The sequence below is a fragment of the Myodes glareolus genome, chromosome 6, assembly GCF_982192425.1.
Source record: "Myodes glareolus chromosome 6, mMyoGla1.1, whole genome shotgun sequence".
In the NCBI taxonomy this organism is placed as follows: Eukaryota; Metazoa; Chordata; class Mammalia; order Rodentia; family Cricetidae; genus Myodes; species Myodes glareolus.
The window spans coordinates 108,278,583-108,301,629 of record NC_142031.1 but is presented as its reverse complement, the minus strand read 5'-3'; the positions used below and the strand labels follow the sequence as shown (position 1 = coordinate 108,301,629).

Genomic DNA, 23,047 nt, shown 5'->3' with positions numbered 1-23,047 from the left:
ATAAAACTTTGGAATATGTTTGAGAAGAAAGAATGTAGCTCAGACATTTGTGACTATGACTCATTTTAAATATGTTCATTATAATAGAATGAGATGAAAGTATCGTTAGTAAGTAAACATTTTATAATAGTAAGTTTAATAATTTTTGTTACCCACCTCTTAGGATATTACCTTCCAAATGATGATGGAGAATTTTATCAGTTCTGTTACGTCACTCATAAGGGTGAAATTCGTGGAGCAAGTACTCCTTTCCAGTTTCGAGCTGCTTCTCCAGTTGAAGAGCTGCTCACTATGGAAGATGAAGGAAATTCTGATATGTTGGTGGTGACCACAAAAGCTGGCCTTCTTGAGGTGAGCACCTGCAGTGAGGTGTAGAGCTCGCCTTGACTGGCATTGTGAGACTTTTCAAGTTACTCCAATAGAGGCTACTAGAAACAGATGTTTTAAAACTAAAATTATAAGTACATACATGTATAGAGGCCTGAAGTCATTGTTGACTCTTCCTCAGTCTCTCTCAAGCTTAACTGTTTGAGATAGGGGTTCCCATTGAACTTGGAGTTTGCCAACTGGGCTAGACTAGTTGGCGGGCTAGTCTTTTGGTCAGATTCTTTTTTGTGGTTCTGTTGGGGTAGACATTGTCAGATGAGTAACCAGAAGGTTTAGGGCGTGAAGGTACCCTGTGATAGTAGCTAGTACAGCCTTGGAGAGCTCTTAGACCAGGTCTCTTCATCCTGTTCCCTCGCCCTGGACTTTCTTCAGGTGTCCTTAATCTGTTTGATTGCCGAATTCTTCAGATTTAGGGATGAACTGCTGGGAGAGTGCAGTGAAGCAGTACATCCTACTATAACTCACATTTTGAAACAATGCTGTTTCACTGGTTTAATGATGCCATACAGTTTAGTTTTTAGTAATTACTAAGTGAGAACAAAATCTTATTTTAAGATCACATTTTCTACTTTGTATCTGAAAGCTAGACTGCTGCTTAAAATAATGTGATTAATTGTACTTAGTCCCTTTATTATGAAGATAGCATTTTAGATTGGTTCACTATATTTCTTGTCAATTACATCTGCCTTTTATGTATTGCTGGTGATTGGTTTTTCTTTATAGACAGATGAATCTTTAAAAACAGTTACCATATGCTTTTGATTTTTCCTTGTTTACATTTAAGAACTGAGACTAGAAAAGGAAAGTCAAGAGGTTACTGTCACACACTGTCTTCCGTTGTCAGACTTTCCCAAGACAGTCCATCCAGGGGTTAGGAGGAGCCAGTGGTCTTTCACTGTGAATTCTTCCATCTCTCTCCTTCCTTGTCCTAGAAATTCCTCTCTTATCTAAACAAATGCAGCTTTTATAGGGTGCCGGAGACATTTTGTAGTGACCACTGCCTCTGATCAGGTTTTTAGCCCGGTATTTGAACACTAGTCAGGATACTGACATAAACCCTGCTCTGGGAGTGCAGTTAGCATTAATACGTGGGCTTTGAGTACTTGTCAGACCACCCTTCTCTGAAGCCCTGCATGTGATGGGCATTTTGCTGCCCATGTCTCTGGAGAGTTTTCTTTAATTGGGACACAGCCCAGGTTTCTTGCACTTTTTCTTTGTTCCACAAAGGCTGTGCTGTCTCTTGGGAAATGTTTCTGAGATAAAAACGGTTTTGTTTCTGACAAATCCCTTTAGGATTCTACATTAATTGGTATCTTTAATGATTTTTTGAACACTGTAAATTAAAAGTGATTAATGAGAAATAATCTTAGAACTTGTGAACCTGGATTGAATAATAGGCCAAAAAAAAAAAAAAGATTTTAGGGCTCATAAGGGCTGTTGGACCAAAGGATATCTTTTGGGTGATAAAATTACTGTAATTTTCTTAGCTCCGATCACAGGAGTAGTTGGGAAGGAGGCTGCACTTATTAGAGGTGCTTGCTCTGAGGTACTTATGGGTGGAGTGGCTAGAATTTTGTTTGGGACAGCTTAGCAAAATAAAACAAAATTACATAAACTAATGAATATAATACAAGCCAGATATGGTGGCACATTACAGTATCTCTGTATTCCAGCATTTGGGAAGCAAAAGGAGGGGATAGATTTAGGCCAGCCTGTTTTATTAACCTCTCTCAAAAGAATGAAATGAGAAACATGGTAGCAGAGTGATGATTAGTGAACGGAATATATGTGTTCTTAAAAAGATTTCAAAGTAGAAATTTGGGAGCAGAAAATAGATGTATATATTGTTGTTGTTTTTTTCCCCATTTAAGTACTAACTGTACTCGACCCTGCTTAGTTTCTGAGATCAGAAGCGATCTGGAACATAGACAATGTATGTACTTAAACCAAAAAAGAAAAAAAAAAAGCTGTTAGGGATTAAATCCAGGACCTTGATACATTTTAGGCAATTTGTGGCACTCATATCTCCAGACCTAGATTTAGAATAAATAATTTTAGTTAAATTTATATTCTTTAAATTTTTCCTACTAAGCTTTCATAAATCCTTCATGAAATGTTAAAAATTAATCACTGAAAAAGTTTGATCTGATAACTTTTCTATTGTACTAGGTGAAGATGATCATAAATAAAATTTCCAATCTGCTAGAAAGTTTTGAATGAATTTAATGCCAAATTAATAATGGTATTAACCCTTAGGATTTATGTACTTGCTTGGTCTTAATTTTCCACTGACTTATTGGATATCATATATTACAGTTAATTTTCAATAGGTATAAAATTTGAGTGACTAAATAAACTTTTGCCTTTTTGTTCTTTGAAAATTTCATATATTGCCATAAGAAACAGCTGGAGTTGGTATAGTAGTCTTAGTCTTTAAATTTGCATTTTTACCTTAAGCAGTTGTGGAGTGGGGGCTGTCTCTGCAATACCAGGGTCGGCAGAGTAACGATCCACATGAGACAAAAAGTGAAATGCACTTCACTGTGACTCAGTAACCTGTGTTAGTTCAAAATTCTAGACTAGTCTGACATTAGGCAGTTTACTTTAGGCATATTTAAGTATAGCACCATTTTGGAAAAAACGTTTGCTGGTGACAATTGTCTCAATCCCATATGCACAATAAAACTTAAAATGTGACTACATTGAAACTTTTTTGCAAAGTACATGTGACCTCTTCCATAAAGATGGGTTCTGTAGATTAAGGGCCTGGGGGGGCAGTATATAGTGTGGTCTCATATAGATAGCTCTAGAGGTGACCAGGCTATAAATAAAGTACATGTGACATATCCTAAGTATGGATTGTATTGACTGCGAAGCAAGTTTAAAGATAAAAAGGTCTAGGGAGGAAGAGTCTGGGGAAAACACCATAGTTTGGGAGATTGAAGTGTGACCTGGCTGTGCAGGATAGCACGAGTCAACAGGCTGTTAACTACATCTACTCCCAGCCTTCTGTCTGGAAAGCGGGTGTGCATCTCTTTGTTAAAGAGACAACTCTGCATGTTAACATTCCTAGTTTCCCTAGTGTTTACCTGTGAGCACAAGGATTTTGTGTCGTCTACACAGTTGGCTATATATTTGTATATGTGTAACTCCCACATGTAAAGTTTTCTACCAGAGCATAGCAGACTGAATGATACACAGTAGGTAGAATGCGAACATTGGTTAGTTCACTTTTTAAAGGTAGGAAACTAAAATTGTAATATTTTATGATGAAAACTAATTTATTTGAGTTTTTTTTAAACCAGCTGAAAATTGAGAAGACCATGAAAGAAAAAGAAGAATTGGTAAAGTTGATCGCTGTTCTTGAAAAAGAAACAGCACAGCTTCGAGAGCAAGTTGGAAGAATGGAGAGAGAGCTGAGCCATGAGAAAGGGCGATGTGAACAGCTGCAGGCTGAGCAGAAGGTTTGTTACACCATTCCAAAAGGGAAGCAGTTGGGGCGACCGAAGATCAGATCTTGAAGAAAGTCGCTGTGTGTATGGGTGTTTTGTCTGCATGTATGTCGCTGTACACCGTGTGCATGCCTGGGGCCTTTGGAGGTTGGAATTGAGGGTTCCGTCCTCTGGGGCTAGGAATAGATGAGTCTTCTGCAAGAGCAGCAAGTGCTCTGATGGGTTTTATTGTTTTTTTACTCAGTGACCCAGTCCTCGAACTCTTGAACATCATCTCTGCCTTCCCAGTGCTAAGATTACAGGCATGAACAACCACATCAGACTTCTTACAACTATTTCTCAGTATTTTACATCTAATTCTATATTCGCTAGATTTGAGAAGGGGTGTGGGGTGTGAAAAACTCATATAGGAATAATGAACACTAAATTAATGGAAGGTAGAATGAAAAAGTTAAAATTACTCTCCAAAAACCATAATTTAACTAGGAGTGGTGGCACACACATGTGATCTCAGCACTTAGTCAGGAAGACTGAGTTCAAGACCAGGTTCACAACAGCATAAGCCACACAGTCAGAGCCTTAACTCCTAACACCCAAAACAGCACAAACAAGGCAGAACACAGTAACCTGAGTAAAGTTCCTACTGTGAGAAAGGCTGTAAATTATCCTCCATACAAAACAAAACACCCTACCTAGTTAAAATGGACATTCTTATTTCTTGAACAAAGAAAAATGACTATGTAAAAAACTGGGGTTGAGTTTGAAACTGAAAACTAAGGAAAGAGATGTAGCTACGTGGTCATTGGTTATGTAATAACTCTCACAAAATAACTTTTAGTTGTAGAAAAAAACTCCTAAAGATTATGATTATATGCATCACCATCTCAGTGTTGTACCCAGTTGGCTAGCCTCATGCCTATGAACAGGATTGAAACTTTTCTCAATTGTGAGTTTCTTTTATTGGACTTCTGGCCAACAAGGCTTAGTAATTACTAATTTGGTCATTAGTTGGTGATTCTTATTCCCTTTCCACCCTCCTTCTTTTCCTCTTCCATCTGTTTCTTTGAGACAGGGTCTCTTACATAAATCAGACTGGTCTTAGGCTTGCTTATCTTACTTCAGCCTTCTGAGTGTTGCCATTATAGCTATGTGCTGTCATGCACAGCTTTCGGAAAATGAAAATACTTTGACTTACCGGTTTTTCTGGTGTATATTTTTTTATAGCAGCACCTTTGTATACTTTGTTACACTTGACTCAAAATTTTATCAGTTATCTAGTAGTGAAACTTGGAGGGCATACTTAATTGCCATAATTCCTGTGATGAAGATGTTTTAAGTTTTAAAGAATCTGTTTAAAGTAGAAGGTTCTATTTTCATCTTTTATGTATGTTGTAACAGCTTTGAATATTTTAGTCTTTTTGAATGAATCATACCTCAGGGAACATGAGGAGCAGTAGTTTAGCTATATAGGCGTGTGTTGTGGCGCTAGAATGGGTGTTCAGCTTGATAGTGTCATATGAGACCTGAATTGTCACTGACTTAATAAGAATGAGGTGTCAAACACAAAAGGAAATAATTAAAATTTTTAAATACAATTTTTGTTGCCTGCCCTCTGGTGGAGAAGCAAGTGACATCAAAAGAGAGTTCATGTAAAACAGGGATGGAAAATACATGTTAATAATTGATATACTAGTAGGTCAGGCTGGACATAGTGGCGCACACCTATGATCTCAGCACATGGGAAGACAAAGTAGGAATATCAGAAATTCAAGGTCAGCTTCAGCTACATGATATTATGTAAGAACAACAACAAAAAAACCCACAAAAACTTGGGAGCTGGAGAAATGGCTTAGTGGTTAAATGAATTTGTTCTTCAATCAAGAAGATCAGGGTTTAGATTCCAGAACCCGCATAACATGCTGAGCATCACTGTAAAAGCCCTTACCCCAGTTTCAAGCTGGGCAGAGAAAGGAGGACCACTGGTACTTTCTGACTTCCAGCCTGGTCAAGAAAACTCCTTGGGCTCAAGGGAGAGACTGTGGGGAGTAATAGGAGAAGACTTGGTGCCCTTTTCTGGCCTTTTGTAAGCATGGGCTTGCACATCTTCCACACACATGTGTGCATAGTTTCAATCACAAAAATGCAAAACAAAAAATAAAAACGATGAGTGTATGTATGAAAGTTTAACTGTTAGAATTTTGGGCTTATTTTACAGTCTTGGATTATACAATTTGAAAGAATAAATGTGGGTTGAAATTGTATTAATTCAAAGCCAAATGTAATGGTACATGCCTGTGGTCTCAACACCCAAGAGATAGAATGAAACCCTTTTCACAAACTTATTTATTTGAGACAAGCTCTCTCTATCTCCATAGTTCTGGCTACCTTGGAACTCTCTTTGTAGACCAGGATGGTCTTGAACTCACAGAGGTCTGCCTCCCGAGTGGTGGAATTAAAGACATGCACCACCACACTGGGTTTCTTTTTTTAATGGAGAGATTTCTGAAGTATACACAATTTTGTTTACTGAAAGATACGTTATTGTTGTTTCTAAGGACTTTCTTGAAGTATCACAAAGTTTGAGAATGGAAAATGAAGAGTTGATGAAGAGATACAGTGATGTTACATCTAAAGCTCAACAACTTGAAGAAGATATTGTGTCAGTGACTCATAAGGCAGTTGAAAAAGAAACTGAACTAGACAGGTATGTCTGGTGCTTTAAAGAAATGACTTCAATGCTTAACAAAGTTCTTTATGATTTATATATGTGTGTTTATTTTTTCATAACATAGTTTGAAAGATAAACTCAGGAAGCTACAGCATGAAAGAGAACAACTTGAATGTCAGCTGAAGACAGAAAAGGATGAGAAGGAGCTTTATAAGGTAATAGGTCTGTTCCTTTCTTACGCGCAGTGGGCTTTTTGGGTTGAGAATTTGAGAGCAGTGCAGCTGAGCTCCTGGTCACTTGTATCTTTACAGTCAGGAGAATGATGGACTGTAGTCAGCTAAAGACTTGCATGGGACCTTGGGGAATATACATTCATGGTTGATCATGCTTTTATAGGGAGGTCCTCATGGCTTTTGTAAGGAGACCCTTCAGCTGTCTCTAGACGGCCTCTTGCGTGTCTTATAGTCATGGCAGTTGATTTCAGGGTGAGTAGTCCAAGATGGAAGGAACCAAGGAAATCACAACTGGAATGCATATTGTCCCTAAAAGCTAGTATTTAGAAGATTTGCTGGTGCTTTAGGTATGTAGTAGGTACTGGATAATTAAAGAAGTTTAATGGTAACAGGATAGTTGTTTATTAGAATTTATAATAGTTTTTACCTTTTAAGAATATATATTTCTTCAGAGATGATCATATTTTTAAAAAACTTACATTTGTTTAATGTGTGTGTATGTGTGGGTACGATATACAATTGTGAGTATATGTGTGTGGGCATGCAGAAGCCACGGTGTGTGTGAATGTCAGAGGACTTGTTCTTTCCTGCCGTATGGGGTCTGAGGATTGAGCACAACTGTCAGGCTTGGCCACAAGTGCCTGATCTTCTCTGCCAGTCCCCTGATCGTATTTCAGAGTAGCTTTTGAAAAAACTGTCAGATTATAATTTTCCCACTGCTTGTGAGTCTTACTTTTTGAAAATTTTCAGTCTTTTTAAAGCAATCTTGAAATAAGGACTAAATTAGCTTAACTGTGGGTGAAAATTGAGACTAATTTTCTTATCTGAGAAATATTTCCTCTAGAAAGTTCTAAATAAATGACTGGAATATTGCTGAGTAAGGCATTTACACTTAAGTTTGAGAACCTGAGTTCCGATCCCAAGAGTCCATATAAAACTGAACACAATGGTAGGTATCTAAGTGTTTTTATTGCTGAGAAGAGACACCATGACCACGACAACTTTTATAAAGGAAAACATGTATAGTTCATCATGGTGGGGCATGACTACGTGCAGGCAGACATGGTGCTGGAGAGGTCTCTGCTACATGTTGATGTGCAGGCAACAGGTAGTAGACTGTTTCACTGGGTGTGGCTTGAGCATATATAAGTCCTCAAAGCCTGCCTCCACAGTGACATACTTCCTCCAACAAGACCACATGTATTCCAACAAAGCCACAACTCTTAATGGTGCTGTGCCCTTTGGGGACAATTTTCTTTCAGATCACCACAGCATGTGTTTGTAATCCTAGCTTACTGTAGCGAGGTGAAAGGTGGAGATAAGTGAGTGAATTCCTGGAAGCCTGTGGGCCAGCTAGCTTGAATGTATTCAGTTGTGGACAAGAGACCCTATCCAGAGAAGGTGGAAGACAAGGACCAACATCTGAAGATGTCCTCTGACCTTCATGTGGGCACCATAGCATGTGTGTTCTGTGACACCTGCACACTCACAAGAATAAACATACCAAGATTTTTAAAAGTTTGAGATAAACATCCTAAGTTATCAACCTCAAGTCACTTTTATGAGCTGACAGTTAATGAGCATTAGGTAGTGTTTTAGAAGTGATGCTGCAAAGGTTTGGGCTGTTGACAGAGATATATTTCCTCCCTAGGAACAGAAATTAGTCCTTTGGCTTTCTGTAGCTATGAAGAGTGAAGTACAAAAAGCAATTTATTTTTCTCTAGCACATAAAAAATGTATGTATGTGCATACTTGATGTGAATACATGATGTGTGTGGGGATGGGAGATATGTCACTTGCACATTAGAGAACAACTTTAGTCTCAAGGAAAATAGATAACATAGTACTTCTTGTAAGGAAAAAGTGGAATTGGACTGGAGATGGCCCATTGTTCAAGAGCTGGTTTACTGAGGACTAGAGTGTGGTTCCTAACACTCAAATCAAATGGCTTTCTCATATAACTCTGATTGCTCTGGCCTTTGTGAGCACCTAACATTTGCTTGTACATATCTACAGACTTACATATATGCACATTATTTAAAAAAAGATACATCTTTTTTAAGTATAATTGTTTAGATGTTTTGAATGTTTAGTTTTCAGAACTTTTCGTAGTCTAATTTCTAAATATGTCTACAGCGTGGTATTTCTTCCTTCCCAAAACAGCCAAACAATTATATTTTAAAATAGAAAATAAATGATTGAACTGATGATAAAGTCTTTAGAGATCATGTAATATAGTTAGACATTAGATTGTCTGTCTATAGCCATGGGAAACAGAAACTTTTCAAAAGCTATATTCTGCCACTATATGCCTGGGTAGCCATTTTGCAGAACTTGGGTCTCCTGAAACCTACTTCCTCCTTTGGCATTTTTGGATGAGAAATAATGGTATTTTAAACTTTGACTAACTTGAATTATGCTAGCAAGAATATTCTTGATGATTCAAACACTGTTATCACAGGTACATTTGAAGAATACAGAAATAGAAAATACCAAGCTTATGTCAGAAGTACAGACTTTAAAGAATTTAGATGGAAACAAAGAAAGCATGATTGCTCAGTTCAAAGAAGAGATTGACAAATTGCAGTTGTGCTTGTTTGAAAAGGAAAATTTGTACAAGGCTCTCCTGCTTACAGCCTCAAATAAAGTAAGTACTTTAGAAAAATGGTGAAGATTGTGAAACTTATCTTTAGTATCATTGTTTTTACTCATGTTTTATGTTTTCCTCAGATTTTTTTTATTTTAAAAATCCTCCTTCCTTTTAAATTATGATTTATTTTATTTTTTTCTTATGTGTCTGTGTGTCAAGCATGTGGTCACCTATGGAGGTCAGAAGAGGCAGTTGAATCCCCTGGAGCTGGAGTTACTTAACCCTGGAGCCATTTCTAGTTCCTCAACCATCACTTTTGAAAAAGTTTAAGACCACAACAGCTGAACACCTCCTGCCCCCGGCTCCTAAGAATTGGGATTATAGGCACCCACTAACTACCTGGGCTCTTGCTTTATGTAGCATGCTGTACAGAGCTTGTCCTCCTCTTTCTTTTCCAGTAGCTACTGTATTGCATGAATACAGTCATCTTACTGTAGTGCTTAGCTTTTATGGATTAATATTAGGTTGTCTTGGCATTTTGATATGAATTATACTGGAGACATAGTTAATGCAGCTCTGAAAATGTTAGAAGTCTATGACATTTACAATTCCTGATTGAGTCTACAGTTGCTCTTTTAATCTAAACAATTGCAAGTGCAAATGTGAAAAGTATATTTGATTAGATTTGATTTAATAAGATGCTAAAATATCTTTAAGTATCTTTTTTTGCATTTAAGCAAGACAAGTGAAATACATAATTTTTAAATGCTGAAGGAAATGATTACTAATTGCTAAAATGTTTTAGGAGATTGTAATGTCTGAATTTATGGTTCTAAAAGGATTTAAATAGTGATGAGTATACAAATTAAAAGTTAGCATCCTTTCTTTGCTGTATGAATGTAGGATTTTAGTTTACACACACATTTAAATTCAAATGAGAATGTATGAACGTGGAATGTGTCTGTGTACAGTTTCCCAGAGCTTTTTTTTATTTTTCTTTTGAGACAGGTTCTCATTCTATAACCCTAGCTGTTTGGGAACTCAATATGTAGGTCAGACTGGCCTCAAATTCATGCGATTGGCCTGTTTCTGCCTTCTGCGTGCTTGAATTAAAGATTCTTGGCCCCATACTTAGCCTAAACTTGTTTTTATTTATTTGTTTTTGAGTTATAAATATAAGATGCTACTATGGATATCCTTGTGGAGCCTTTTGATTCATCATTATAGCTGCACAGTATTGTTTTCAGAATCTGTGCAGTCAGTTCTTCTGTAGTTTACTGTCTTTAGCTTTCTGAGCATACTGCAATCAGTATTCTTACATAGCTGAAGTGAGACTAGGCACATGGTTAAGTCTAGAATATATTCCTTCAAATTAAGTTGATGGACTAACAGACATTTAACTTTTAATAGTTATTTTCAAATTGCCTTTTCAAAAGATACTATATTAGACTGAGCAGTGGTGGTGCACGCCTTTAATCCCAACACTTGGGAGGCAGAGGCAGGTGGATCTCTGTGAATTTGGGGCCATCCTGGTCTACAAAAGCTAGTTCTGGGACAGCCAGGGCTGTTACACAGAGAAACCCTGTCTTGTGAGAAATCTTAAAACCTATGTCATGAGTGGAAAAGCATTATTTCATTTAAAATTCTGGAACTGTTGAAATCTTTTAAATTTTTTAAATTTTAATTTAATTCAGGAAGATCCAGTACTTTTAAAGGAGAAACTTCGGAAAGCAGAGGATCAACTTCAGGCAACACGGCAAGAAGCTGTCTTCCTGGCTACAGAGCTCAGCGATGCTGTGAAAGTGAGAGATAGAACAATGGCAGATTTGCACACTGCGCGCGTGGAGAACGAGAGAGTGAAGAAGCAGCTCGCAGAACTTCAGTTAAATGCTGCGAAGAAAGACCAGGTAAAACAAGTTCATTTGGTCTCTTGATCCCCAATACACTTAAAAGCTCCATAGAGGAGAGGAAACTGCTCAAACAAGTTAGGTCAGAAAGACTAATGGCGTTTTTGTTTTGTTTTGTTTTTTGTTTTTTTGAGATAAGGCGTCTTTTTGTTTTCCTGGTAATCCTGGAACTCTGTAGACCAGGCTGTCCTTGAACTCAGAGATCTGCCCACTTCTAACTTCCAGGTGCTGGGATTAAAGATAGTGCTTCCACAGCCTGGTCAGAAAGACTAATTCCTATTTATTCTGTTAAATCATTGTAATTTCTTGGGTTAGAAAGAAAACTATAAGTATAATTTTTTAGATTGATTCTTTGTGAATTTCATATCATGCACCCAAATCCCCTTCTCCCTACCCTCATCTGCCCTCTGCCCTTGCAACCTCCCCCTCCATAAGAAAAAAAACCTGAAAAATTAAAAGAGGAAAAAAATCTCAATGAGGAAACTGCAGTGTGTCACAGTTTGTCACCCAGTCTACCCTTTTGCCCAAACAGCTTTACTTGAAAATGTTCATTACAGTGACTCATTGTTCCGGTTTAAGGCCTTTGGCTTCTGCTACACTATCAATATTAGAGCCACGCCAGGACTCCTCCAAGATAGCTTCTTGTTACCCTGTGCCGTGGAGATCCTGTAGCTTTGGTTCTGCAGGGCTGGCGCCTTCATGTGCTTCAGCAGTTCTTAGATGGAGTAGATGTTGGGGAGGGCCCAACATCAAAGCCCTAGATCTGGGCCTGGGTGGTAGCTGAATTGGCCAGTCTGCCCGCTCTCCTATACCCCTGCATCCAGGGCCAGCTTTCCTGCTTACACACCTTCAAGGCCAGCTCTCCTGTGCTGCCTGCCCAGGCGAGATTCAGGGGCCACTCTCCTGAGTGCTACAGCTGGTCAGGGACAGGGCCAGCTCACCTGTACCTGTGTCATCAAGGCCAGCCCTAGTGAAACATAAGTCTTAATGTCAGTAAAAGCTTCTCTGTTACATGTTTTTAATGTTAGATGGAGAGTGCTTTGTGTGGAATTTGTTTACCAGCTACATAAAATGGCAATATGGTTATTTTAAGGAATTATATATGTAACTCCTCAGAAAGTGGATGATTTTTTTCCTCAGCTTCTAAGTAAATCTTAGACTTAGAATATAAAGCCCAAACCCCAAAACAAATATAAATTTAAAGCCAAGAAAAAATCATGGAAATGAAGTTAGGATTTATTATTATATTATGAAGTATCAGAATTTTTTTTCCTTAGTTGAAATTTTTTCTCTTCTCTTCTCTTCTCTTCTCTTCTCTTCTCTTCTCTTCTCTTCTCTTCTCTTCTCTTCTCTTCTCTTCTCTTCTCTTCTCTTCTCTTCTCCTCTCCTCTCCTCTCCCCTCCCCTCCCCTCCCCTCCCCTCCCTCCCTCCCCCCTCGTCTCTAAGGAAAAGACTGATACACTGGAACATGAACTGAGGAGAGAAGTTGAAGATCTGAAACTCCGGCTGCAGATGGCTGCAGATCATTACAAAGAAAAGTTTAAGGAATGCCAGAGGCTCCAAAAACAAATAAACAAACTTTCAGACCAGTCAGTAAGTTTTCCTTGAATTCCTGTGAAGTGAAGTTTTCCTTTGCCAGCCTTTTGTTTGCAAATAAAATATAGAATCTAAATATTAACCTTTTGAATATAAATTACGACCTAATTTTTTCCTGAGCACATACTGTATCTTCTGTGTTTATTTTTGTAGGTGTAAATGTGTGTTGGGAGTGGTATATGAAGGTCAGAAGACAACTTGAAGGAGTTGATTATCTCTTCTACCTTCTGGGTCTCAGGGATAGGGGATGGAATGCAGGATGTTGTCAAGTTTAATGGAAGTGCTTTTACACATTGAGCTATCCTGCTGGCCTGAGCTCATCACTTCTGATTTCAGGTGTAATACTGTAATGGCAATCCTCTTTTCTGTTTGAACCTGCGATCTGTATTTATTGAGCGCCAATAAAGGAAGCTGGGTCAGCAGCAAGAGCAGATAGGAGCAAGTGTGCTCGTCTTTCTGCCATTGCTCTCCTAAGCTCATAGTGAGCACCTCTGTCAGTTAAATTCATTATTTAGTGTTAGATGGCACTTGTGGGCTGTTCTCACTGCTCTCTCAGCTGTCTTTCCCATCCCGCTTGTACCACTGTAGGAAGAGGTCAAATGTGTTAGCTTATTCTGTATTTCATGTAGTAGTAGGTAGGTATATTCATAATAAAGCAAAGACATTTCATTTGGATGGGTTTATATATTAAAGCCCTAAATAGTGCTGAAATATAAGACTTATTGCATGAGGGAATCTTGGAAGTGAAATGTAAAGAAAACATTGATTACTGTGTACAGACCGCTGTGTGTTAGTATTACTATTTTAGGTTCTCAGGAATAAATAGGAGCAACCTAAATAATATTTTAGGTTCTATAGGAATAATAGGAGCAAGGATGCACGTGCAGTGGTAAAGTAGGAAGCATTTTGTGAAGGAACATTGTGATTTACAGAGATTTTTAAGTAGGTGTATTCATTTTATTTTACCTACATGTATGTATATGTACTATATGTGTGTTTTTGGTGCTTGTGGAAGTCAGAAGAGGGCATTGTATCCCCTAGAATTGGAATTACAGGTGACTGCAAACCACCATGTGTGTGATAATAATCAAACATAGGTCCTCTGCAAGAGCCACACATGCTCTTAACTGTGGAGCCGGCTCTCCAGGTCCACTGAGTACATTTTGATCTATGAGATGGTGAGATTTCTATCAATGATGCGTTTTGGTGATTTCACAGGAAAGAAGCAGTTAGTTTTCTTTTACACCATTTTCATCAGTTAGGAAAATGTAGCTTTATTCCTTTTAGACTTTCATAGTGAGTAGTTCTGTGAACTTTTTTTGATTATTTGCGTAATTAGTAAAGGAAATCAATATGACTCATCGGTGACTTTTTTCAGTAATTGATGTTAACATTTTGGATAGGCCAGTACTAACAGTGTCTACACAAAGAGAATTGGGACTCAGCAGAGAGTGAATGATGCTTCGGTAACCACGGACCTGGCCGCTTCTGCTTCTGCCAACGATGTCAAGCCAGCAGTGTCTTCTGCAGGTAAAATCTGCTTCTGTATAGAGTCACCCTCCTTGAAAACTGTGTATCCTGATTTGATACTGTCTGCTTCCATGTATGAGAATTTCAGGCTGCTTCCATAAATTGGAATTCTCTTGTGAGAGAGAATTGAGTGAGGCAAAGGGTAAATGAGGATTTTAAAGTGAGGTAAAGTTACCTATGTGCTTACCGTGCAGGTTGTGAGTGTAAACTAGTACTTACCTTCAGTACATGAGAAACGGACTTGGCACTGGGGACTGGAGTGATGGCTCAGATGTTAAGAGCAGCTTTGATTCCGCCCTTCCAGAGGACCCAGGTTTGATTCCCAGCACCCACGTGGCATTTCACAACTGCCTGTAGCTCCAGTTCCGGGAGATCCAAAGCCCTCCCACTGACATTGAAACAGACAAAACTCCAATGCACATAAAATAAATAATAAATGAATGAATTGTAAAAAATTGAGTTGGTGCTAGAAGTACTAATTTGAAACATAGGGAACAGTGACATGGAAGAATTCCTTCCATTTAGTTATGTAATAAATACGGACCAAGAAGGTTCTTAGAGCACAGTGACAAAGGACAAATGTGGGAAAAGTGATGGCGTTGAAAAGCCAGGATTTTGCAGCACAGTAACATTCAACCTGGAGGCTTATCTTGCACTTTGAGTAGCTATTTTACCTTAATGATTTTATAACATTAAAACAAATGATAATTCTGCAAGGGAAAACTACCCCATCCTTCTAAACCCCTTCTCTTCCCTCCTGCTCTGGATCACCAGGGTACATCTTTCTTTAGTGGATGTTAATATTGGTGGGCTAACTGTTTATTAGTTTGTTTAAAACATTCAGGTATACTAAATGAGTAATGTAATTTGAATTAACTCTACAGATTTTCATTTATACTTCTTGTCCTTTTATGCTTATTTACAGTAAGGAAAATAAGTACCAGCAAAGTATATTTCTGTTTTTATTGTATGGTGTAATTGATGGTTTAGTTTTATAAAATAAATTTTCTTAGACTACTAAATATTTTAAAACAACCTTATAGGACAGTATGCACCATTTTATTTATTTGTCCTCTCTTAAGTTGAGTATTCCTTCTTGGAAATACAGGGAAAGGAAAGGCTTTTAGGTCTCAGGTTTTTCCACAAATTGGAATGTTTGGGTAAACAGTTCATGATTCCCAATCTGAAACACCTCATATCTGAAGCTCTTGTAGTGTCAGATGTGTTCAGAGAGCTTCAGAGTTTGGAACATTTGTTTCATTTTTTTAGTGGAACTTGAATTTCAGATTTTAGGATAATAATATTCAACCTGTAGTACCTACTGTGATATTGAATCCTGATTTCATAATGACTTAGTGGAGGGAAACAGAGCTGAGAGCTGAAAGAATAAACTCTCAGGAGCATGACTTTCTGGCTGCCTGCCCAGTTATCTAAGAACAGCAGTTCTTTGACTACTTGGAAAATTGTAGCAGGCTTTTGGCTTTTTGTTTCGTTTGCTTTTTGATTTCTTATTTATTGAATGTGAATTTTGTTTTGGTCAAAACTGACATTTAAAAATTCTCACATAGAGGTCAGGTGTGGTGGTACATTCCTGTAATCCCAATACCCAAGAAGTAGGGAGAGTAGCTGTGAATTGAAGGCTATCCTGGGCTATATAGGAACACTGCCTTAAAAACAAAGCAAAGTAAGACACACACATGTCCACAAATGCAGTGGGGGAGAGAACAACAAACATCTCACAATTTGTTGGGTTTTTTTGGGGGGGGGCGCACTTTACTAAAATGCTAAACAAATACTCTATCACTGCACTTTACTAAAATGCTAAACAAATACTCTATCACTGCGCTGGATCCGCAAACCACCCTTTTCTTTCTTAAAATTTATTTGAGATAGGATCTTACCAAGTTGCCCAGGCTGGCCCTTGAGCCCTGTGTATTCCCTTCTGCTTTGGATGCTCACTGTCTTAGTCTTCTGAGTAGTGGGATTGTAGCTCAGTGTACTCCCAGTTCTGGCAATATTCCACAATACACTTATTCAGGTTTTTCTACAGGAAGATAAAATAAAGGAAAAAAAATAATTGCTTTAGTCTTTTGAGGCAGCGCCTCTCACTTTGTAGCCCTGGATGGCTTGGATTTGGAGGTATAGACCAGGCTGGTCTCGGACAGAGCACATAATGTTTTTACTATTTTAATGTGTATTGATGTTTTGCCTGTATGTATGCATGTGCATCACATCCATGTGTAGTACCTATGGAGGCTGGAAGAGAATATCAGATCCCTTGGGACTAGAATAACAGACAGCTGTGAGCTGCCATGTGAGTGCTGGCAATTGAACCCAGGTCCTTCGGTAGGGCAGTTACTGCTCTTAACATTTCCAGAAAATGTTACCTTAAATATACTTAAATATTTTCATAATACTGTATAAATATTCTGCTTTTGTTGCAACAGAGACAGATTTTGACATGTTAACAAAGGATCATGTCTGTGAAATGACCAAAGAAATTGCTGAGAAAACAGAAAAGTATAATAAATGTAAACAACTCTTGCAGGTAAGTTAGCTCCTTTCTCAGTGGGAGATTTATCAGATAGTAACTGCTTTGCCTTAGTTATTTTTATTGATGTTTGGAGGGTTTCTTTTCCCATTTTCTATATTGATACTGCATTTGGGATGATGGAAGGGGTGTTTGTATACCTTTACATGCAGGTCTTTTTGTAAAATCTTTTATCATAAGCCAGTATTTTCCATACCATGATAAAATGTCCTTGTTTCAATATAAGTAATTGATAATTAGAATTTTTTTCCTCTGTATTAGAATGATATATGGAAAGCATTTGAACTAGGGAAGAAATTCTTTTTAAAAATGAAATTCTATTTAAAAATGTATTAGTAACAGAAAATTGTATTACATTTATGTGCTTATGTGTTCACTCATGCCCTCACCAGTGTGGGTGCATGTGGAGGCCACAGATTATTTTCGTGATGTCTTCCTCAGTTGCTTCCTCACAGTACTTTTTCAGACAGGGTCTGTCATGAACCTCGAGCCCACAGTTTGGGCGGGACATGCTGCTGTGGCCCGTGAGTCGGTAGGATCTGAACTCAGATCCTCAGTGCCTGTGCAGCAAGTACTTGACCGTCCTGCTGTCCCCCAAACCTCTATCTTTTACTGCGTATCTAGCAACCGTATTTTCAGAGTGAAGGATGCGAATGTTAAGCAAATAAGTTGTTCTCCTGTCTTAGTCGGGGCTTCTATCGCTGTGAAGAGACACCATGACTGCGGCAACTCTTCTAAAGGAAAACATTTCATTGCGGTGGCTCACTTGCAGTTCAGAGGTTCAGTCCATTATCATCATGGAGGGATATCCCTATGTGCAGGCAGACATGGTGCTGGAGAGTTTTACATTTTACAGGCAACAGGAAATGGACTGAGACACTGGGGTGGTATCCTGAGCATAGCTAACCCCAAAGCACTCCTTCATAGTGACACATTTCCTCTAACAAGGTCATACCCACTCCCAGAGAGACACATCCCCACTCTCTATGAGCTTATGGGGGCCAGTTGCATTCTAACTATAACTAAATTAAATAAAACCCAACTTCTTTGTTATAATATACATTCCAGCAACATTCTTGAGTTGAATTTAATTATTTTAAGCACCATTGTTCAGATTCTTTCAATTTCATTACTTTTTACTGGCGAAAGTTATTTTGCATTCTTTAAAGTATAAGGTAAAAATGCTTCTCATGTATATCTAGTTTTGAATAGAGGGCAAAATAATTTTGTATTCGTATATGTGGTTTTTAAAGTTTTGTGTGTTTTTTGCATAAGGGAAAGGAAGGTAACATTTTTAGAACAACAATGAAATTTGTAAATCTGCTCAGTGTTACTGTAATAACTTAAGATATTTTGTTACTTGTTTAGTGGTAATGTTTAGTGTTTTAATCAAGTCTTAAACTGAACTTTCTGAGGTCTTTCTATAGAAGATATGAAGATGGTACTGATGTTCTAGTGTGATGCAGTGCATTTTTGCTGGGATGTATAACAGAGATTGGATTTTGTTTAATTTTTATTTGTTTTCATGTATATAGGTATTTTTGCCTATATCTGTGTAGGCACTGCATGTGATAGATGTCACCTCATGAGGGGTCCTGGTAACTGTCTTTTAGTGCTTATTGTTTTCAGAGCTGGCAACAATGCATGCATTGCTTCCCCTATGTCGTCAGCGCTCCTCGAGTGGGTCTGCCCAGATGGACTGTTCCTTTGACAAACCTACAAGATGCTCATACAAGATGCAGCTGTTCTTACAGCCATTCAAGGACATTAAGATTCGCTCCAAAATACTGTTGACGTGAATGCATCTATAGGCTCATCCTTTTTATGTTTTTCCCCCTCTGGATACTAATGGTTTTTATATTTTTCTGGAAGTAGTAGAGTCAATTTCTCAGCATGCCATAACTGCTTCTTTTTTCATCTTAGAATGTTTTAACCTAGCTTTGTGAAAAAGATGAAATAGCAGTTTCCTCTTTCATTGTTCCTACCTGGTACTGCTGCTCTAGGACTACAGATGGAGCTGCTGACACGAGCTGGCCAAAACTAAGGGGCTTGGGTTTTGAGGCAACTGGATGTTCAGTTCGTCTTCTCTAGCATGTGCATCTCTTGCCTGATTGGATAGGCCAGTGTTCTGAGAAGAATGGAGGGTGGCTGAGTGAGTGAGTGTGGCCTTGGAAGCAGTCTGGAAAGTGGGGGGAATATGGTGATAATTGGGGGGGGATTTTTTGATTGTTAAAGGTACTCTGAACATTTTTTTTTTGTCTTTTGTGGTCAGAGGGATTAGATATTTTCGCTCAGATGCCTTGATGCAGAATAGGGTATTTATAAGAAATAATAAATGTTTTCTTTAGTATTGTTGTATCGCTTTACACAGTCAAGCTAATAATTGTAATGAGAATATTGTAGTGTAAGTTGCATTTCCATAATGACTTAAAGTTTAGATTTCTTAATTTTGTGTGTGTGTATAATGTGTGTATGTGAGTACATTTTGTCCATGTACCTGGACCTGTGCATGCTGGTACACATGCACATTTGAGTGTCTGTCTGTGGAGACTGCAGTTCAGTGTGGAATAATTGCTTTACACCTTGTTTTTGGAAATGGTTTTCTCCCTGAGCTTCGAGATTCCTAGTCAGCTAGATGATCAACGAGCTCTGGGGATTTGCCTGCCCTTGTGCATCTCAGCTTTAGCATTGCACATGCATGTTGCCACACTTGGCTTTTACATGGGTGCTGATGATCCGAATTCAGGCTCTCCTACTTTATTTAGCAGGCACTGTGCCTGCTGAGCCATCTCTTCAGCCTTCAGTTACCTTTTTGTTAAGTGTTGGCATTTTTTTTTTTTTGCGCCATGGTATTATTGTTCATCTTGCTATGTAATTTTTTTCTAGAGGAGTGGAAATCAGATTTTGCCAAATTGTGTGGTTATTTACAGACAAAGCACATAACTAAGCAGGTATAGCTTTATTGTATACATGTGGTGGGTGATTTTGGTCAGTTGACTCAAAGAATTCACCCTTCAGACTATAGTAGAAACAAGATTACAAATCTCTTTATTATGCTCCCGAAGCCATGGGCATGGCAGTGTCGGGTGCAGTATGCTGTTAAATTTTTGTTTCCTTAATGATGTTTTTAGAAAATCAAATTTTAATTTTGATAGAGTATCAATTTCTTTTACATTTTTGTATTTTAAAAAATGTTCTGCAAAGTGTTAAATATATTTCTTTGCGCTGTGTCCAGGAGTTACTTGTTTTGTTTTGCTGTGCGTAGAGATCAAACCCAGGGCCTCACAATGCTTCAACCAGTGATCTGCCAGTGGGCTGCTCTCCTGGTCCACCTAGAATTCTGTAGTCAACTTTTACATTTAGGTTTGTAGAACATTTAGATTTGTCTTTGTCTATGCTCTGAAGTATGGAATGGAAAGAAGTGGAGTTTAGAAAGTTGATCCTTTTTCCATTGATTACTCAAAATATTTTTGAGCTTTACCTCAAAAGAACAAATACTTAAATGAAATTGGCCTTTTTACTTTTTGGTTACTTATTTGTAACCTCTTCCTTGTGGTGTTTTGTGTGTGTGTGTGGGGGGGGTGTTTTCAAGACAGGGTTTCTCTGTAGCTTTGGAGCCTGTCCTGGTTCTAGCTCTCGTAGACCAAACTGGCCTGGCCTCAACTCAGAGAGATCCGCCTGCCTCTGCCTCCTGAGTACTGGGAGCGCCTGACTTTTATTTTTGTGTGTGTGTTTTTAAGAAAAAGGAGCTGTCATAAAAGCTAAACCATAAAATGAGTTAGATTCCCTCCTTTTGCAAAAGTAATACATACTTACTATGAAATGTTATAGTCTTAAAAATGTAAAGAATAGAGGTGATTAAAAAGTGCATCCATGGCCAGGAAGTGGTGGTGCACACCTTTAACCCCAGCACTCAGAAGGCAGAGGTAGGTGGATTTCTGAGTTCGAGGTCATCCAGGTCTACAAATCGAGTTCCAGGCTGTTTCACAGAGAAACCTTGTCTCAAAAAAACCAAAAAATTAAAAATAGGCACATTCATGATCTTGATCCAAAGTACAAGAACTATGCATATTTTGGATTGTCTTTTTCTGTACAACATATTAACTGTTGAAAACAAATTATAAACAAAATGAGATTGTATTATCTTTTGCAGCGTGCTCTTAATATGACACTTCATGGTCTACCGATCCACTTATCTCACTCTTAAGGAGATATGTGCTATTCCATTGTGTAGCTATAAGATGATTTATTCATTCTTGTCTTGGTAAACATTTTGGTTTTATACAGTAATCATCACACATATCTATTTGTATAGATACCTGCTCTATGGAGATGTGAAGTTTTTAGTAATTATGCTAATTTTATTTAGGAGGAGAAAACCAAATGCAATAAATATGCTGATGAACTTGCAAAAATGGAACTGAAGTGGAAAGAACAAGTAAAAATTGCTGAAAATGTAAAACTTGAACTAGCTGAAGTAGAGGACAATTACAAAGTAAGTTTCACAGACTTGATGTATTGTGTTTAGTGAACATGATCCTGTTGAAAATGTGTTACCTATAAAATACCAGCTGAGTACATTTTCAATATAGATAAACTAGGTAGTATTCTATAAATATGCTGTGTATTTAGTTACATACAGTTTTATTCACCTGAGAAAATAGGCTCCTACATGCATTGGTTATTATGGCTTAGTTCTTTGGATTCAGGTGGATTTTAAAATTTATCTGTTTGAAAAGTTTTTTTTAGTACACACTCATTATATATAATAGTAGGTTTCAGTGTATTTTCATGCATCTATATAATGTATTTTTATAATACTACCCCATGAAAAAAATATTCCCCAACACACACTATAGCTTCCCACTGATACCCTGTCCAAATAGTTTCCTTCTTTCATGCCCTGTCCTGTGTCTGTCTACCACCACCTTCCCCAGCCCCTGTGGATTTCATTAGCGTTGCTTTGCGGAGCATGGGGAAGAGGTTATTTACAGGGGCATGGGAAACTCAGCAGTGACTGTTCACTAAGAAAATGTCTCTCTACTCCAGCAGCCGTCAACTACCAATTAGTCCTCAGAAAATGTGAGGCCGTTATTAGATACGTCCTCCGTGCTGGAATGTCGATGGCCAGTCTTGTGCAGGTTCTAGGCAGGTAATCCCATTTGCTGAGAATTGAAGGGTACAAAGGCCATGCCACACGCAGAAGACAGCATTCCACAGCACTCTACCCTCTCGTCTCTTAGATTCTCTTTCTCCTGGAGTGTTCCCTGAGCCTCAGGTGAGGTGACAAAGATCTTCATTTGGGGCTAAGCATTCTATAGTCTTTAATGTCAGCACTTTGACCAGTTCTATAACCGCCCATTGCAGAGAGAAACTTCTCTGCCCAAAGCTGACTGTGGACTAATGTGGGTGTGTACATAATAGTTAGAAGGCAGCTTGATAGACGTACGAGCATCATGGCCATTTAGCAGTAGAACAGCAGAAGTCCTGTGTTCTCCCTAGCTATGGGCTTTTCACTAGATGTACACTACTAGATATGTGTTCCTTCCAATGGGAGTCCGTGCGCGTGCGCACACACACATACACACAGGCTGTTGCATTGGTGGGCATGTTTTGCTTGGCACACTGGTAGTATAGCACATAGGGCCCATAGCTTAGTGAGACTTGATGACAGTTCTTTCCCAGGAGCCTGCATAGCAAGCATCCTCTGTATGTTAGTATGAAATCTAGCCAACATGAAGGAAGTTCACAGCTCAGTTCCAGCTTGGTTTCTCAAGACCTGTAACCAAAGTATGTGATGTCTTAAGCAGTAGGTCTAACCTTCCAGTTCTAGTACATAGCTGACAGCAGTGGCAAAAGCTTTTTTTTTTTTTTTTTTTTTAACTGCCAGGAACATACGGGGAGGTAGCCCACTCAAAAAAAAAAAATCTTTAAAAGCTATCATTTCATTTTCTTATTATTGTAAATGTATGTGCTAAAGTATTTTGAAATTTTTTTAATCCTAAATTTTTTTAGTGTAATGATCTGTCTTTTCAATAAATTGCTAGCTTTAAAATTTCTCATACAGATTACTGTGATCTTAAATAAAATACTGTGAGATAAATGGTGTAATATTAATTAAGGAAGCTTATTT

The 23,047-nt window shown here is 38.1% G+C and overlaps 1 protein-coding gene across 2 annotated transcripts in view; it reads left to right on the top strand.

Annotated features, from left to right (window-relative positions):
• Positions 1 to 23,047, top strand: part of Tax1bp1 (Tax1 binding protein 1) — a 64,601-nt gene that overhangs the window by 22,053 nt on the left and 19,501 nt on the right. For both annotated transcript variants that reach the window (XM_048440365.3, XM_085691056.2), the window contains 10 exons: positions 164 to 351; positions 3,693 to 3,851; positions 6,395 to 6,543; positions 6,632 to 6,722; positions 9,202 to 9,387; positions 11,025 to 11,237; positions 12,684 to 12,830; positions 14,237 to 14,363; positions 16,811 to 16,911; positions 21,284 to 21,409. In XM_048440365.3, the coding sequence (XP_048296322.1) occupies positions 164 to 351; positions 3,693 to 3,851; positions 6,395 to 6,543; positions 6,632 to 6,722; positions 9,202 to 9,387; positions 11,025 to 11,237; positions 12,684 to 12,830; positions 14,237 to 14,363; positions 16,811 to 16,911; positions 21,284 to 21,409 (1,487 nt within the window). The remainder of the gene's footprint in view (positions 1 to 163; positions 352 to 3,692; positions 3,852 to 6,394; positions 6,544 to 6,631; positions 6,723 to 9,201; positions 9,388 to 11,024; positions 11,238 to 12,683; positions 12,831 to 14,236; positions 14,364 to 16,810; positions 16,912 to 21,283; positions 21,410 to 23,047) is intronic.